The 15,391-nt window shown below is 44.8% G+C and overlaps 1 protein-coding gene across 2 annotated transcripts in view; it reads left to right on the top strand.

Annotated features, from left to right (window-relative positions):
• The window catches only part of camk2a (calcium/calmodulin-dependent protein kinase II alpha), a 40,725-nt gene that overhangs the window by 11,922 nt on the left and 13,412 nt on the right, over positions 1–15,391 (top strand). For both annotated transcript variants that reach the window (XM_085421501.1, XM_085421500.1), the window contains exons 3-13: positions 103–162; positions 6,441–6,495; positions 10,096–10,161; positions 10,245–10,317; positions 11,589–11,691; positions 12,333–12,416; positions 12,724–12,818; positions 12,967–13,089; positions 13,177–13,260; positions 13,491–13,533; positions 15,221–15,261. In XM_085421501.1, the coding sequence (XP_085277627.1) occupies positions 103–162; positions 6,441–6,495; positions 10,096–10,161; positions 10,245–10,317; positions 11,589–11,691; positions 12,333–12,416; positions 12,724–12,818; positions 12,967–13,089; positions 13,177–13,260; positions 13,491–13,533; positions 15,221–15,261 (827 nt within the window). The remainder of the gene's footprint in view (positions 1–102; positions 163–6,440; positions 6,496–10,095; positions 10,162–10,244; positions 10,318–11,588; positions 11,692–12,332; positions 12,417–12,723; positions 12,819–12,966; positions 13,090–13,176; positions 13,261–13,490; positions 13,534–15,220; positions 15,262–15,391) is intronic.

Genomic DNA, 15,391 nt, shown 5'->3' on the forward strand with positions numbered 1-15,391 from the left:
GACAACAGGTCTGATTCCTGACTCTCCTGATCAATAACAAGGTCAGGAGGGAGATCCCCGATCGATGCCTCTGATCAGTAATCTCTGTGTTTGTGTTGTCAGATCATCAGAAGTTGGACCGTGAAGCTCGAATCTGTCGACTACTGAAACACCCCAACATCGGTGAGTAATACTGCATGTACTGCATGTACTGCATGTACTAACACTGCTGTATGTACCTCGGCTGCTAACGTTGAGGGTGATGAAGGCGGTAAAATCACAGAGGAGTCGTTCTCAGAGTGGAGGCGACAGACGAGGACGCAGAGAGGCTTCCCTCCAACACGCTGATCTCTGAGCAGCTGGAAGGAAAACCTGCACCGTGTACTGGAGACAGCACGCAGTACGAGTACTGTGATACTGAGAGCCGCCTTCGTCAGTAACGTAGGGACTGTCTTCTGCACAATCAGGTTTGAATCACATCGAAGGGTTGATCAATAACCACGAGTCCCATGCACAGAGTTGGAGAATGGCTGCAATCATTGTAAGAGGGTGACAGATGTTCCCTCAGAGATGGGCTTAGGTCGCTCTTACCTCTGAATGACTGAGAGTCTTCCTCGAGGCTGTTAGAGATCTTGTATGAATAGATTGTGAGAGTTTCGTGAGCCTTTGAACGTAATGGCGTTGTGGAAAAGCTCCGCCTCCCCAAATTACAGCTAACGGCTTCTTCACCCTGACCTCAGGAACAGCCGCCTCGTCCTCCAGGACGGGTTTCTGCATAGCATCTGCATAGCAGTGTAAATGTATGCTATGTCTTCTAATGATGCTGCCTAAGGGAAGCATGTATAATGTAAACAGAATTGGTCCTAGCACTGAACCCTGTGGAACTCCATAATTAACCTCAGTGTGTGAAGAGGACTCTCCATTTACATGCACAAACTGGAGTCTATTAGATTGATATGATACAAACCACTGCAGCACAGTACCTGTAATACCTACAGCATGTTCTAATCGCTCTAATAGGATATTATGGTCGACAGTATCGAACGCTGCACTGAGGTCTAGCAGGACAAGCACAGAGATGAGTCCACTGTCAGAGGCCATAAGAAGATCATTTGTAACCTTCACTAAAGCTGTTTCTGTGCTGTGATGAGCTCTGAAACCTGACTGAAACTCTTCAAATAAACCTCTGCAGATGATCTGTTAGCTGTTTGACAACTACTCTTTCAAGGATGTTTGATATAAAGGAAGGTTGGAGATTGGCCTATAATTAGCTAAGACTGCTGGGTCTAGAGATGCTTTTTGAGTAAAGGGTTAACTACAGCCAGCTTGAAGGCCTGTGGTACATAGCCGATCATTAGAGATAGGTTGATCATATTTAAGATCGAAGAATTAATTAATGGCAGGACTTCTTTGAGCAGTTTTGTAGGAATGGGGTCTAAAAGACACGTTGATGGTTTGGAGGAAGTAATTATTGAAGTTAACTCAGAAAGATCAATTGGAGAAAAAGAGTCTAACTTAACATCAATGGTACTAAGAGTAGCTGTAGATAATATTACATCTGTGGGATGATTACTGGTAATTTTTTCTCTAATGATAAAAATTTTATTAGTGAAGAAGTTCATGAAGTCATTACCAGTGTTGGGACTAACGTGTTATTAAGTAACGCGTTACAGTAACTACGTTATTATTGTGGTAACGAGCACGGTAACTAGTTATTATGCCAAAATCAGGAACGCGTTACTCGTTACTGGGATTTAGATAGGGTCGTTACTCGTTACTTCGTGTGGTGGCTATCGCGGAGCTTCCACAGATTCAGTAACATTAGCAAGTGGTGGAGGCCAGCAGGTGGATGAAGGAAAAGGGACGCCGGTCCGAGTGTGAACTGAACTTCAGGTAAGAAGTTATGACCTGCAGTCTCTCTGGGTCAGATATGAACCAAGTTTAGGTGGAGTTTATTTTCGTTATGCTGACTTTTTCCGTACTGCGTGCTAGCTAGCATGACGGAGTTTCTATACAGCTGGGTGGTGCTATGATGTTAATGATGTTGAACTTTATTTTGTTCATAAGTTATTAGAGTTGCCAACCGTCCCGTCTGGTATTCAGAGAAAATATTACGCGTTTCTTATTGAGCTGAAAAGGAACAGTTTGTCCCGTAATTCAGCTACAATGAAAAAAGCACAAAGCTGGAGTTATTCTGTGTTTACGCTGCACAGCTGCCTCTTCTTCTCTCATCCTCCCCCCTCTCTCTCCTGTTTCTACTTCAATCATGAAACTGATCAATGATCAGCTGATCGTCTCTCTTGTTTATTTATCGCCCACTTTGCGCAGAAAGAGGAAACCAGCGGATGTCGTGCTAAACAACAGCAGCACGTTAAAGCTTGATCAGCTGTTGTTAGAATTGATTTAATATAAATTTACCCTTCATTCTAATTTGTGTTGTACAGTTATTTCATTTTTAACCTTAATTTATATTTTATTCCTTCCTAGTTAAATTTACCCTTTTTAATTTTTCATATTTATTTCCTATCTTATTCATAGCCTTTTCCTTTTTTTGTTTTCTTTAGGTCACGACCAGTTGTCCAAGCATTTCACTACATATCGTACTGTGTATGACTGTGAACGTGACAAATAAAATTTGAATTTGAATTTGAATTTCTAGTATCAGCTGATGTTTGCTGGAGCCACAGCTGTAAAGCTGCTGGTCATGATGTCGGTTTGGATATGTGGTGAGAGGGAAACATGAAGATGAAACCAGGAGATGTCCTTACTGAACCATCAGAGCTGTGATGGAGAAACAGGTTTACCTTTTAGGTGACATGAATGAGTTGAAGTTATCAACTGTTTCTGAGAGACTAATAACACCAGGATCCTTTTTTAGGTAGCTGACAGCTGGTGACTGTGCAGGTGCGGATCTAGCAAAGTGTTGCCAGGGGGCCAGGTAGGGCATTAACAGGGAGAGGGGGGCACAAAGAAATACTTTCTTATTCTCATTTAAAATGTCTCACTTTTAAAAAATAATTATCTGAATCTTACAACAAACGATTGATAGATTGATGCATATATACCATCAGAACAGTGCACATCACTGTCACAACAGTGTTTGTTTTCATTCAAAGGCTTTATGGTTTTTCCTATAATGGTGGGCCAGTCTCTAGTCAAAATGCCCGGGCCGATTTTCTGTCCCAGTCCAGCCGTATGCAGCTCATCTGCAGTCTGGTGTTACCTACATCTTCCTATTCAGAAGGCAGAATTTCCGAGTTCTGAGTACAATCAAAGCACCACGACTGCAGTTTTTGTGTTGGATGTAAAAGGCGCACATGACGCTGTGACGTAGGCTAGAATCATGGCAGCAGTCAATGACGGTCCAGGCGTGGGATTTCTCTCGTGGAAATGTGCACATTATCTTTTCCTTTCTGTTGGTAGGTGGCACAGTGCACTTGTGGCAAGTAAGCAAGCTAGAAGACTGGCAAAGTTATGGAAGCAACACATTAACAAGAGAATTCTGAGTAAAACCAAAGTTACTTTCCCTAGTAACTAGTTACTTTGAAAGTAACGAGTACCTTGAAGTAACTGAGTTACTTTTGAGAGAAGTAACTAGTAATGTAACTAAGTTACTATTTTAAAGTAACTTACCCAACACTGGTCATTACTAGTTAACGTTAAAGGGATGGTTGGCTCAACAGAGCTCTGACTGTTTGTCAGCCTGGCTACAGAGCTGAAGAGAAACCTGGGGTTGTTCTTATTGTCTTCACTCAGTGATGAATAGTAAGATGTTCTGGCTTGACTGACGTGAAATCCATGATCCTGATCCTCCACACTGATACTGGCTCACTTCTGCTGGGCTCAGACAAACACGTCTTTGTGGAGGCTGTGACTCTGTTTACCCCAGAAGAGCTCTCCCAACGAAACACATGACTCCAGTGTTGTTGTTCTGAAATCGATCAGCACGCTGGAGCCTGAGCTCGTACGATGGCAGCAAAGATGGATGTCTGTGGTAAACGTAACCACGGGCCTAATGCTTCAGTCTCTGAACGGCCCCCTGCTGAGCAACAGCGCCCCCTGTAGGACAGGACGTCCAGAGAGTCGCAGTTCTACATTATATTAGGAAATCTCTGACTGCACCTATCAGGAAGCTACATCCATAGTTTATGAACGATCATTATGGTTGATCTGTGATGTCATTAGTGGGCGTGTCCTTAGTGTAATATCTGTGTTTTATTAGTGCTGAGAGTCTGCTCTGTGCACCGAGGCAGCAATGTGAAAACCCTGTGGCTGTGCAGCAGGATGCCGGCGCTGCCTCTGAGCCCGCAGCTCGACTTAATGAGTGTTCATCAGATCATGTGTGAGCCGCCTCTCCTGGTAATGACGTTACAGCGAGCAGCGAGCCTTCTGCAACATGAGGAGCTCCGTCTGACGGCTGCCTGCTGTCAGGCACGCACAGGGGGCTTCACGCGTCCTCAGATCAGCCCGTGGACAGCTTAATGAGTGTGTGGGAAACGCCTCAGAGCTCAAACCACTTAAACGCAAACTGATCTGTGTGCGGCCGCCACTTCCTGTGAATAATTCAGAATAAAAGCCCAGCAGGAGGCGCCGCTGCTGTGGGCGGGTCCAGTCTGAGCGCAGAGCACAGACCCTCACACCGAAACCTCCAAAAAACAAACTGTGTGCTCGATGGAGTCCAAACAAACTCACCGCCGTCAGTCAGATGTTCAAATATGACCTCGCGTGGACCCAGCCGGCCAATCGGCAGCCTGCAGCTGAACAGAGCAGCCAATCATTGCCTTGTGTGGGCAGGCGATGCTCTACAGATACTGAGGAGTGTTACGTAACCCTGAGTGTGTGTGTGTGTGTGGTGTTGCTAGGCAACAGAGTCCATAGGTGAAGGAATCAAAACCATCTATCCTCCTACACACACACACACACACACACACACACACACACACACACACACACACACACACACACACACACACACACACACACAGTACCTGTGTGAAAGCACTCAGAAAGAAATAATCAGGTTTTCTCTCAAAGCACTCCTACACAGTACAGCAGCGGGATTTAGTGTGTGTGTCTGTCTGTGTCTGTGTGTGTGTGTGTGTGTGTGTGTGTGTGGGCAGCAGCCTCTCTCTCCTCAGCTATAATACTTCCTATTAAACAATATAAGCGGAGAGCAGAAACAGACGCCTTCAGTCGGGCTCAGAGACGTCATCCAACAAGTTTCTCAAACTGCGAGGACCCCGTCACAGGAAGGACCTGATTAACTGTGACACGCCGTTTAAGAAACTCCATGTTTGATTTTCCAGAACAGAAATCTGAACGTTCGCTCTGTGAATTCAGGATGAAACGTCTTCTCGCACATCACTGCATAAATCACTAAAACCAGAACAACTGTCCGGATGTAAATCATCAGGTATCAGTTTAAACTGGACCTCTTCTGCTTCTCCTCACTTCCTGTCACATGACCCCTGCCCCTGTGCTGGATTTTCATATTAAACATGAAGCTGGCGATTGTGGCTCAAGAGTTGGGAGTTCGCCTTGTAATCGAAAGGTTGTTGTGTCCTTGGGCGAGACACTTCACCCGTTGCCTACTGGTGGTGGTCAGAGGGCCCGGTGGCGCCAGTGTCCGGCAGCCTCGCCTCTGTCAGTGCGCCCCAGGGTGGCTGTGGCTACAATGTAGCTGCCATCACCAGTGTGTGAATGTGTGTAAAGCGCTATACAGACACAGGCCATTTACCAGGTTTATATGAATGGTCTTGGTGTATGTGCAGTGATCCCTGTGAGCCCACAGCTCAGGCTGTTCAGGAATATTCAGTATCACAGCTTTATAGAAGCTCCGCCCACCTGCTCAGCCAATCAAAAGTAAGAGGGGAGGAGCTTAAACTCATTGTTTTAGGCTGAGGATGAACTGAGTCTGAGTGTCAGATAAAGAAGGCTTGTTCTGATCTGTGAGTCATGCAGAGCTGCTCTGAGAGTCGCCTGTCAGGACGGGTCGGTTTAAATGTGGCAGAAGAAACCAGCATGGCTGATTCGCCCTTAGCCCCGCCCAGCTTGGACGGCACGCTCACTGACACATTACTAACAGCCACAGTCGGTGTTCAGCCTTAATCTTCAGCAGTTTCCTGTATGTATCTGCAGCCTTTCTAACATACAGCAGGGGGCGCCTCCTCTGCCCTGATTGGATGCAGTGTATGAGGAAATAAGCGTCCTGGTCAGCTGATCGGTGAGTTCAGTGAGGTGACAAGTTTGTGATCTGATTGGATAAAACAGGAAGTTCATTTTGGAGATGATGGTCAGAGTCACAGCAGAGCAGGAAGGCTTAAGGGTGGCAGAGGAGAACCAATGACTGTGACCTCTGACCTCGGCCTGCAGCTGTGTGGCGAGCAGCTGCGTGTGCGCTCTGTGGGGTTGACGTGGTGTAACGGGAAAATAAAATGTCTGCTTTCCTTTCTGTCTTCCAGTTCGGCTGCATGACAGCATCTCGGAGGAGGGGCATCATTACCTCATCTTTGACCTGTGAGTGTCTCCTCACGCTGTTTGTGACACACCTGAGCTCCTCACATCCACACTGAAAACACCACGAAGGCTCCGTGACGCCAGCAGTGGGTGGTGTCACTGTGGCTACAACTGTCCTTTATACCAGTAAACCAGTGATTTTGACCCCACCCACACCACTTTCTAACACCACCACCAATAAAAACCACAGAAATCAGTGAGACAAGCAAACAGAATCCAAATATTCAAACAGAGGTGAAGCACATCTGTGGACCCAGTGTCCTCCACCTACAGCCGCTACATTCAGAGCCCCTCCACCCAGTGTCCCCACATCCAGAGGTCAAAACCGTGCAGTTTCCTGACGGTGTGTGTTGTGTGTCTCATGGTTGTGTAATTTCCTGACGGTGTGTGTTGTGTGCAGAGATGGGCAGTAATGCGTTACTAACGCGTTACTGCCCGTTACTGTAATCCGTTACTGTAATCCGATTACTTTTTCGAGTAAAGTAAGGGATTACTATTGCAAAAACGGTAATTAGATTACCGTTACTTTCCCGTAGGAACGCTGCGTTACTGCGTTACTAAAACCGTGATTTATTTGCGAGAGTGTCTCATGACAGTGACGTAAGCGAGTGTGACGTTCGTGACAACAGCTGTGTGCAGATCAACAATGGATCACATATCGAGTGCAGAGAGAGTATGAGCGTGCAGCGTTTAAAGCGTGGAAGTACTGACCTTACTTTGAGTTTGATTCCATAAAAAGTGACAAAAACATTAGTGTCCGCTGTGCGTGGGAAGAAAACTTCTTTTTACTGCGAAAAAACCCCTAAACTTCCAACAAGCACCGAGTAGCTACGACGTAATGGGAAACTCACAGAGAAACTCACGGATTCTTCCACTGACCGCGGCACACCTGCACCAGGGTAAACCTCCGCCTGCCCCACTCCTGCTTTACAGGTGAAAATAGAGCAACAGGACCGCTGAGTCTTTGACTTTATTTATTTTCTGCTGTGTTTTACTTGCATCTATTTGAAAGACTGAGTGTAAACACACAAAATATTTTATTTTATGAGCTGGAATGTGCAGAAAATAGGTTTAAATGTTAAACTAATTTCTTCCAGTCAGAGAATGTTGCATATAATTAAATGTTTGCTTGATGCATAAAGTTAAAAGATTAAAACTAATAAAACAAGTTTTAAAAAGAGACTTTTCCATTTGATTACATTTTGTATGATGGATTATGTAGAAAAAGTAGAATTGGGCTGAAAGATCTATCACTTTATCACCTACTCAGGTTGTAAATCGTGTTTTTAACAAGTAACTAAGTAACTAAGTAATTAATTACCTTTGAAAATAAGTAATCAGCAAAGTAACGGGATTACTTTTTTGGGGAAGTAATCAGTAATTAGTTACTGATTACTTTTTTCAAGTAACTTGACCAACACTGGTTGTGTGTCTCATGGTTGTGTAATTTCCTGACTTTGTGTGTTTGTGTGTCTCATGGTTGTGTATTTTCCTGACTTTGTGTGTTGTGTGTCTCATGGTTGTGTAATTGCCTGACATTGTGTGTTTGTGTGTCTCATGGTTGTGTAATTGCCTGACGTTGTGCGTTTGTGTGTCTCATGGTTGTGTAATTGCCTGACATTGTGTGTTTGTGTGTCTCATGGTTGTGTAATTGCCTGACGTTGTGCGTTTGTGTGTCTCATGGTTGTGTAATTGCCTGACATTGTGTGTTTGTGTGTCTCATGGTTGTGTAATTGCCTGACGTTGTGCGTTTGTGTGTCTCATGGTTGTGTAATTGCCTGACATTGTGTGTTTGTGTGTCTCATGGTTGTGTAATTGCCTGACGTTGTGCGTTTGTGTGTCTCATGGTTGTGTATTTTCCTGACTTTGTGTGTTTGTGTGTCTCATGGTTGTGTAGTTTCCTGACTTTGTGTGTTTGTGTGTCTCATGGTTGTGTAATTTCTTGACGTTTTATGTTGTGTGTCTCATGGTTGTGTAATTTCTTGACGTTTTATGTTGTGTGTCTCATGGTTGTGTAATTTCTTGACGTTTTATGTTGTGTGTCTCATGGTTGTGTAGTTTCCTGACGTTGTGTGTTTGTGTGTCTCATGGTTGTGTAATTTCTTGACGTTTTATGTTGTGTGTCTCATGGTTGTGTAATTTCTTGACGTTTTATGTTGTGTGTCTCATGGTTGTGTAATTGCCTGACGTTGTGCGTTTGTGTGTCTCATGGTTGTGTAATTTCTTGACGTTTTATGTTGTGTGTCTCATGGTTGTGTAATTTCTTGACGTTTTATGTTGTGTGTCTCATGGTTGTGTAATTGCCTGACGTTGTGCGTTTGTGTGTCTCATGGTTGCGTAATTGCCTGACGTTGTGTGTTTGTGTGTCTCATGGTTGTGTAGTTTCCTGATGTTGTGTGTTTGTGTGTCTCATGGTTGTGTAGTTTCTTGACGTTTTATGTTGTGTGTCTCATGGTTGTGTAATTTCTTGACGTTTTATGTTGTGTGTCTCATGGTTGTGTAATTTCTTGACGTTTTATGTTGTGTGTCTCATGGTTGTGTAATTTCTTGACGTTTTATGTTGTGTGTCTCATGGTTGTGTAATTGCCTGACGTTGTGCGTTTGTGTGTCTCATGGTTGTGTAATTGCCTGACGTTGTGCGTTTGTGTGTCTCATGGTTGCGTAATTGCCTGACGTTGTGTGTTTGTGTGTCTCATGGTTGTGTAGTTTCCTGATGTTGTGTGTTTGTGTGTCTCATGGTTGTGTAGTTTCCTGACGTTGTGTGTTTGTGTGTCTCATGGTTGTGTATTTTCCTGACTTTGTGTGTTTGTGTGTCTCATGGTTGTGTAATTGCCTGACGTTGTGTGTTTGTGTGTCTCATGGTTGTGTAATTGCCTGACGTTGTGTGTTTGTGTCTCTCGTGGTTGTGCAGTTTCCTGACGTTGTGTGTTTGTGTGTCTCATGGTTGTGTATTTTCCTGACTTTGTGTGTTTGTGTGTCTCAGGGTTGTGTATTTTCCTGACTTTGTGTGTTTGTGTGTCTCATGGTTGTGTAGTTTCCTGACGTTGTGTGTTTGTGTGTCTCATGGTTGTGTATTTTCCTGACTTTGTGTGTTTGTGTGTCTCATGGTTGTGTAATTGCCTGACGTTGTGTGTTTGTGTGTCTCATGGTTGTGTAATTGCCTGACGTTGTGTGTTTGTGTGTCTCATGGTTGTGTAGTTTCCTGACGTTGTGTGTTTGTGTGTCTCATGGTTGTGTAATTGCCTGACGTTGTGTGTTTGTGTGTCTCATGGTTGTGTAATTGCCTGACTTTGTGTGTTTGTGTGTCTCATGGTTGTGTATTTTCCTGACTTTGTGTGTTTGTGTGTCTCAGGGTTGTGTATTTTCCTGACTTTGTGTGTTTGTGTGTCTCAGGGTTTGTTTAATTTCCTGACGTTGTGTGTTTGTGTGTCTCATGGTTGTGTATTTTCCTGACGTTGTGTGTTTGTGTGTCTCATGGTTGTGTATTTTCCTGACGTTGTGTGTTTGTGTGTCTCATGGTTGTGTATTTTCCTGACTTTGTGTGTTTGTGTGTCTCAGGGTTTGTTTAATTTCCTGACGTTGTGTGTCTGTGTGTGTCAGTGTGACAGGAGGAGAGCTGTTTGAAGACATCGTAGCGAGAGAATACTACAGTGAAGCTGATGCCAGGTAAGAGACGCACTCTTCAGACTTCTTCTGCTTCTGTGCTGAATCTGATGCCGACCTCTGACCTCTGACCTCTTTCTGAACAGTCACTGTATCCAGCAGATTTTGGAGGCGGTGCTACATTGTCATCAGATGGGCGTGGTCCACAGAGACCTAAAGGTACCCGAAATGTCAGGTGACATAATCTCTGACAGCTCCACATGTCCTGAACAGCAGTTCTGTGCAGCGACATGATTGGCCGCTGGGGCCAGTGGGGGAGGGACATCTTTACTGCCACAGTACTGTCTGGGATCCTATTGGCTCTCTGACTGGCTGAGAGACTGGCTGGTTATGAGCAGGTTCTGTTAATAACCTGCTCATAACCAGCAGCAGGAAAATCGATTATTTGAACGAGGTCTGGCTTGTTAAGCCTGAATTATAGCACGTGTGATGATTTAACAGCCGCCCACACAAACACAGTGTTTTCATGACAAACAACACACCAGCGTTACACACAACAGTAATCAGCTGCTCATCAAAACATGAACAGCTGATTACAGCAGACGGGTGAATTGAGCCCAGAGCTGCTGGTCTCTGATTAAAGACGGGAAGAAACCAATGAAACCAAGACTCAAGTACGCGAGTCCGTGCTCGTGTACTCGGCGAGCACGGACTTGCCGAGAACGCGAGCACGGACTCGCGATTTGCACAATTGGAACGCCAGCGTACTTGATGATGTCACAGGTCTGGAGTTTTTACTGCCGTCGACTCTTAATTTAACTGATATTAATATGTTATGAAGCTTTAATCTTTAATCTCAGCCAAACCGATTTACTCAGGAACAAATAAAACACTGAAATAAACCAAACATTATCATTTCGAAGTGATTTAAGTGACTTATATATCATGTTTAACCTCAGTAGCGAAAGACCGCGGGGGGGTTGAAAACGATGTGCCGGGAGTCCGCTGTTGTCGCCGGCTCTAGTGATCCTCGACCTCGCTGTCTGCTATGGAGCTGGCGGGTGACGGACATCTCCGAAAACGTCGGAGCACGTTTGGAAATATGCGATATGTTGATAAACCGAGCAGATATTTGAAGCTTACACAGCTACATTCTCGCCTGAAAATAACTTAAACGTTTTTTTTGTGACCCAGAAATATTTAAAAGTTTTCAGCCCCGCTCGTCCACCATTGCCGCGATTGGGTTTTGTACCAAGTCCACACAAGTCACCACTGATGCATGCTCGATAAAACAGGCGGAGCGGGAACACATCCGGGATTTTTTGGCGTTCTTGGCTTGATGCGTACTTGAATTGGAACAGTACTATACGCACAAGTACGCGTATTGAGACAGGCTCCAAGTCCTCTAAGAGTCCTGTTAGCATCCTTAGCACCTTTCATGCAAACCATTGCGGTTAGTTAGCGTGTTAGCATGTCTGTTGTGTCTGCAGCCTGAGAACCTCCTCCTGGCCTCCAAGTCCAAAGGAGCGGCGGTGAAACTCGCCGACTTTGGCCTCGCCATCGAGGTGGAAGGAGACCAGCAGGCATGGTTCGGTAAGAGCACCAAGTGATGGTGATGAGGATGATGGTGATGGTGACTTGATGGAAATGATGTGATGATGATGAGGGTGATGATTGTTTTGATAATGATGATAATGGTGATGAAGATGATGTTGATGGTGACCATGCTGATGGTGGTGATGATGATTATGGTAACGATGATGAAGGTGATAATGATGATGATGATTATGGTGATGATGATTATGGTGACGATGATGATAGTGATGGTTGTAGCTCCCGTCAGCCACCACGCGGACAAGTTCTTGTTTACAGATGATTTATTCAATGTTCGGCGACAAGATCACTCAGCGTCGTCATCATCATCATCGTGAGAACTACCCAAACAAAACAATTACAATAAGCAACATGTTTACAATAACTCTTATCACAGTAAATCCAAACAACAAAGGTATAGACACATAAATGCCTTTTTATGGCACTTTCATTGAAACTGAAATTAACAGAGATTATGATGATGATGATGATGATAGTGATAGTGATGGTGATGGTGACTGTGGTGATAGTGGTGATGATGATGGTCTTCATTAATCTAAATTTTTTATTTGTGCCGCTTTGTCACATAAACAAGGGTCTTCCAGAACAGCAACTGTGTGTAAACATGTGTTTGTTTTCAGGCTTTGCGGGGACTCCAGGTTATCTGTCTCCAGAGGTCCTCAGGAAGGACCCATACGGGAAAGCAGTCGACCTCTGGGCCTGTGGTGAGTCTCTACTTCCTGTTTCTACCGTTTCTTCTTTCTTTATGTTTCCTCCACTCATGTGCAGTTTGTTTATTTTTTACTCGGGGTTCATGTCCAGGGTGTTGTTTTCACGTTTAGTGTTTTACTTTCTTTATTTTCAGTCTCTGAGGACATTTTTGTCTCTTTTATCTTTCGCATTCATTCCTTCTTCCAGTTTTTTTTTAGCTTTTATGGTTTTTCTGTCTGTCAGTGGATTTTTTTTTATATTTTATTGCATTTTATTTTTGTCAGGTGTATTTATTAAATTTTTTATGGTCTTCTGTCTCAGGTGTGATTCTCTACATCCTATTGGTCGGTTATCCTCCATTCTGGGATGAAGATCAGCATCGTCTGTACCAGCAGATCAAAGCTGGCGCCTATGATGTAGGTCACATGACATCACGACTGTTCACCTGTACTTTATTGGCAGTTTAACCATTGTGGGCGGGGCTTTAACACCTTTGTTATTACAGTTGTTCTAATTTAAACTCGTCCTCTCCTTGCCTCCTCTCCCTGTGTCCTTGCTTCCTAGTTTCCTTCCCCGGAGTGGGACACGGTGACTCCTGAAGCCAAAGATCTCATCAATAAGATGCTGACCATCAACCCGGCCAAACGCATCACAGCTGCCGAGGCGCTCAAACACCCCTGGATCTCTGTGAGACCCTCTCACCTTTGACCTTTGACCTTGTTCTCTGTCCTGCTCTGCTCCTCATGATGATGATGATGTTCTTCTTCCTCCCAGCACCGATCCACAGTGGCGTCCTGCATGCACAGACAGGAAACGGTTGAGTGTCTGAAGAAGTTCAACGCCAGGAGGAAACTGAAGGTGGACTTTCAAAATAAAACCATGAAGTTTTAGTGTTTTTAGTGACCACGGAGGAAAGAAGTTTCCAAAGCTCAGATTTGTGGTCACAGCTGCTTTTGACTCTTTGTTGTTTTAAAGGAAATGTTGAAGTTAATCTGTTTTAAATTCACATAATAATCATTTTTAGAAAATCAGAAATAAATTCTGTCATAATTTTCTGTGCTTTTATTTTTATCCCTTCTTTCCTTCAGGGAGCCATTCTCACCACCATGTTGGCCACCAGGAATTTCTCTGGTAAGACCCCCCCCCCCCCCCCCCCCAAACCCACCCAGTGTGGTCAAAAGTCATGTACAATTTGAGGCTGTCCCCTATTAACTGTCAGTAAGTCACACAGCTTGTGGCAGCAGCAGGTTTGACCTTTGACCTGCAGGTTTGTGTTCCAGTAGCAGGAGGTTGCACAGAGAAATCCACCAGTCAGCTGCCAGCTTACACACAATAAACACGTTATCACTGAGTGTGTGTGTGTGTGTGTGTGTGTGTGTGTGTGTGTGTGTGTGTGTGTGTGTGCAGCAGCTGTCCCAGACATTCACACACACTGAGCTCTAAAGATAGCGGGGAAACCACCGACACAGCCGCAGCGGCCAAAGCAACACACGCCAGGCTACAAAAAGACGAGACGTGCACAACCGGCTGAAACACCACAAAGACGGTGTCACATGACACGTAGTGTGATGTCATAATGGGTGTGCGACACAGGCGGCTCGGCGAGCATGATGGCCCTGTCAGTGTGTCTATGTCCACAGTTTTCCCATGCTATGTTTGCCCCGCCCACTTGTTCCTGTTTCACAAGCGAGGACTCAGAAACAGTTTTAGGTCGACTGTTGAGACGACGGCGCTGCATGAAGAGTCCACAGATATTAAACACAAACGCTGGAATAATTCAACTCGTCTTCATCTGCACAGCATCAGATGAGCTCGATGCAGTTTTACTGTCACATAAACAGAGGAAACAGTCAGACAACACTCTGAGAGGCAGCTCTCAGGGACAGGGGGAAGGAAAAACTCTTAACAGGAAGAAACCTCCAGCAGAACCAGGCTCAGGGAGGGGCGGGGCCATTCTACTTTTAAATACTCTAGGAACAACAAGTAGGCCTGCAGAGCGAGAGCGAAGTGCTCTAATAGGGTGATATGGTACTACAAGGTCATTAAGATAAGATGGGGCCTGATTATTTAAGACCTTGTATGTGAGGAGCAGGATTTTGAATTCTGGATTTAACAGGAAGCCAAAACAGGAGAAATCTGCTCTCTCTTTCTAGTCCCTGTCAGGACTCTTGCTGCAGCATTTTGGATCAGCTGAAGGCTTTTCAGGGAGTTTTTAGGACTTCCTGATAATAATGAATTACAGTCGTCCAGCCTGGAAGTAATAAATGCATGAACTAGTTTTCAGTAGGATATTTCTGAGCTTTAGAAAAGTGCTGAGCAACATGCAGACTGATGTTAAATTAGCAGATATTTGAATGGAGTTTGGTCCTTGGTGTAAAGTAAACAGTATATTTGATGTTCTTGTCATGTGAGCAGAACAAACACATGTTGTGATTCTGAGCTCTCTGATTGGCTGTTTGCTGCTGGACCTGAGCAGAGGACGTGTTTCCAGATGCACGTGTTCAGCGTGGACGCTCAGGAATGCGTGCACACTTTCTGCTCTCCAACTATCTCAAGTTGGTCCTAAATTTGGCCTCGCCGCTCACTGAGCGACCCACATGTCACGCCGGGAACTCCCTGAATCTGCAGCAGGAAGTCTGAGTATTTTTACTCCGACATGTGACCCACTGTCTTCAGTCTGTGCTGCGATCAGACCGCCGGCTGAAGGGCACGTGGGCAGAGGTCCTGGGTACAATGCCGTCTCTCCTGTTTGCTGCTTTTGTTCCTTTCTTCCTGACTCTGCTGCTTCTCTCTCTCTTTGTTCTCATCCCTCGCTCAGGAGGAAAGAGCGGGAGCAACAAGAAGGCCGACGGAGTGAAGGTAACCTCATCATCATCATCATCATTATTTTTCAGTGTTATGATGTCTGACATAAGGTGAGTGTCACAGAGCTGAACTCCTACCTGCATGGATCCGTGTCGTGTTCACTCAGTAATAAGATGATAAATGT

The sequence above is a fragment of the Rhamphochromis longiceps genome, linkage group LG10 (genome assembly GCF_057381845.1).
Source record: "Rhamphochromis longiceps isolate RC_006_pf linkage group LG10, R_longiceps_female_GT1.1, whole genome shotgun sequence".
Taxonomy (NCBI): domain Eukaryota; kingdom Metazoa; phylum Chordata; class Actinopteri; order Cichliformes; family Cichlidae; genus Rhamphochromis; species Rhamphochromis longiceps.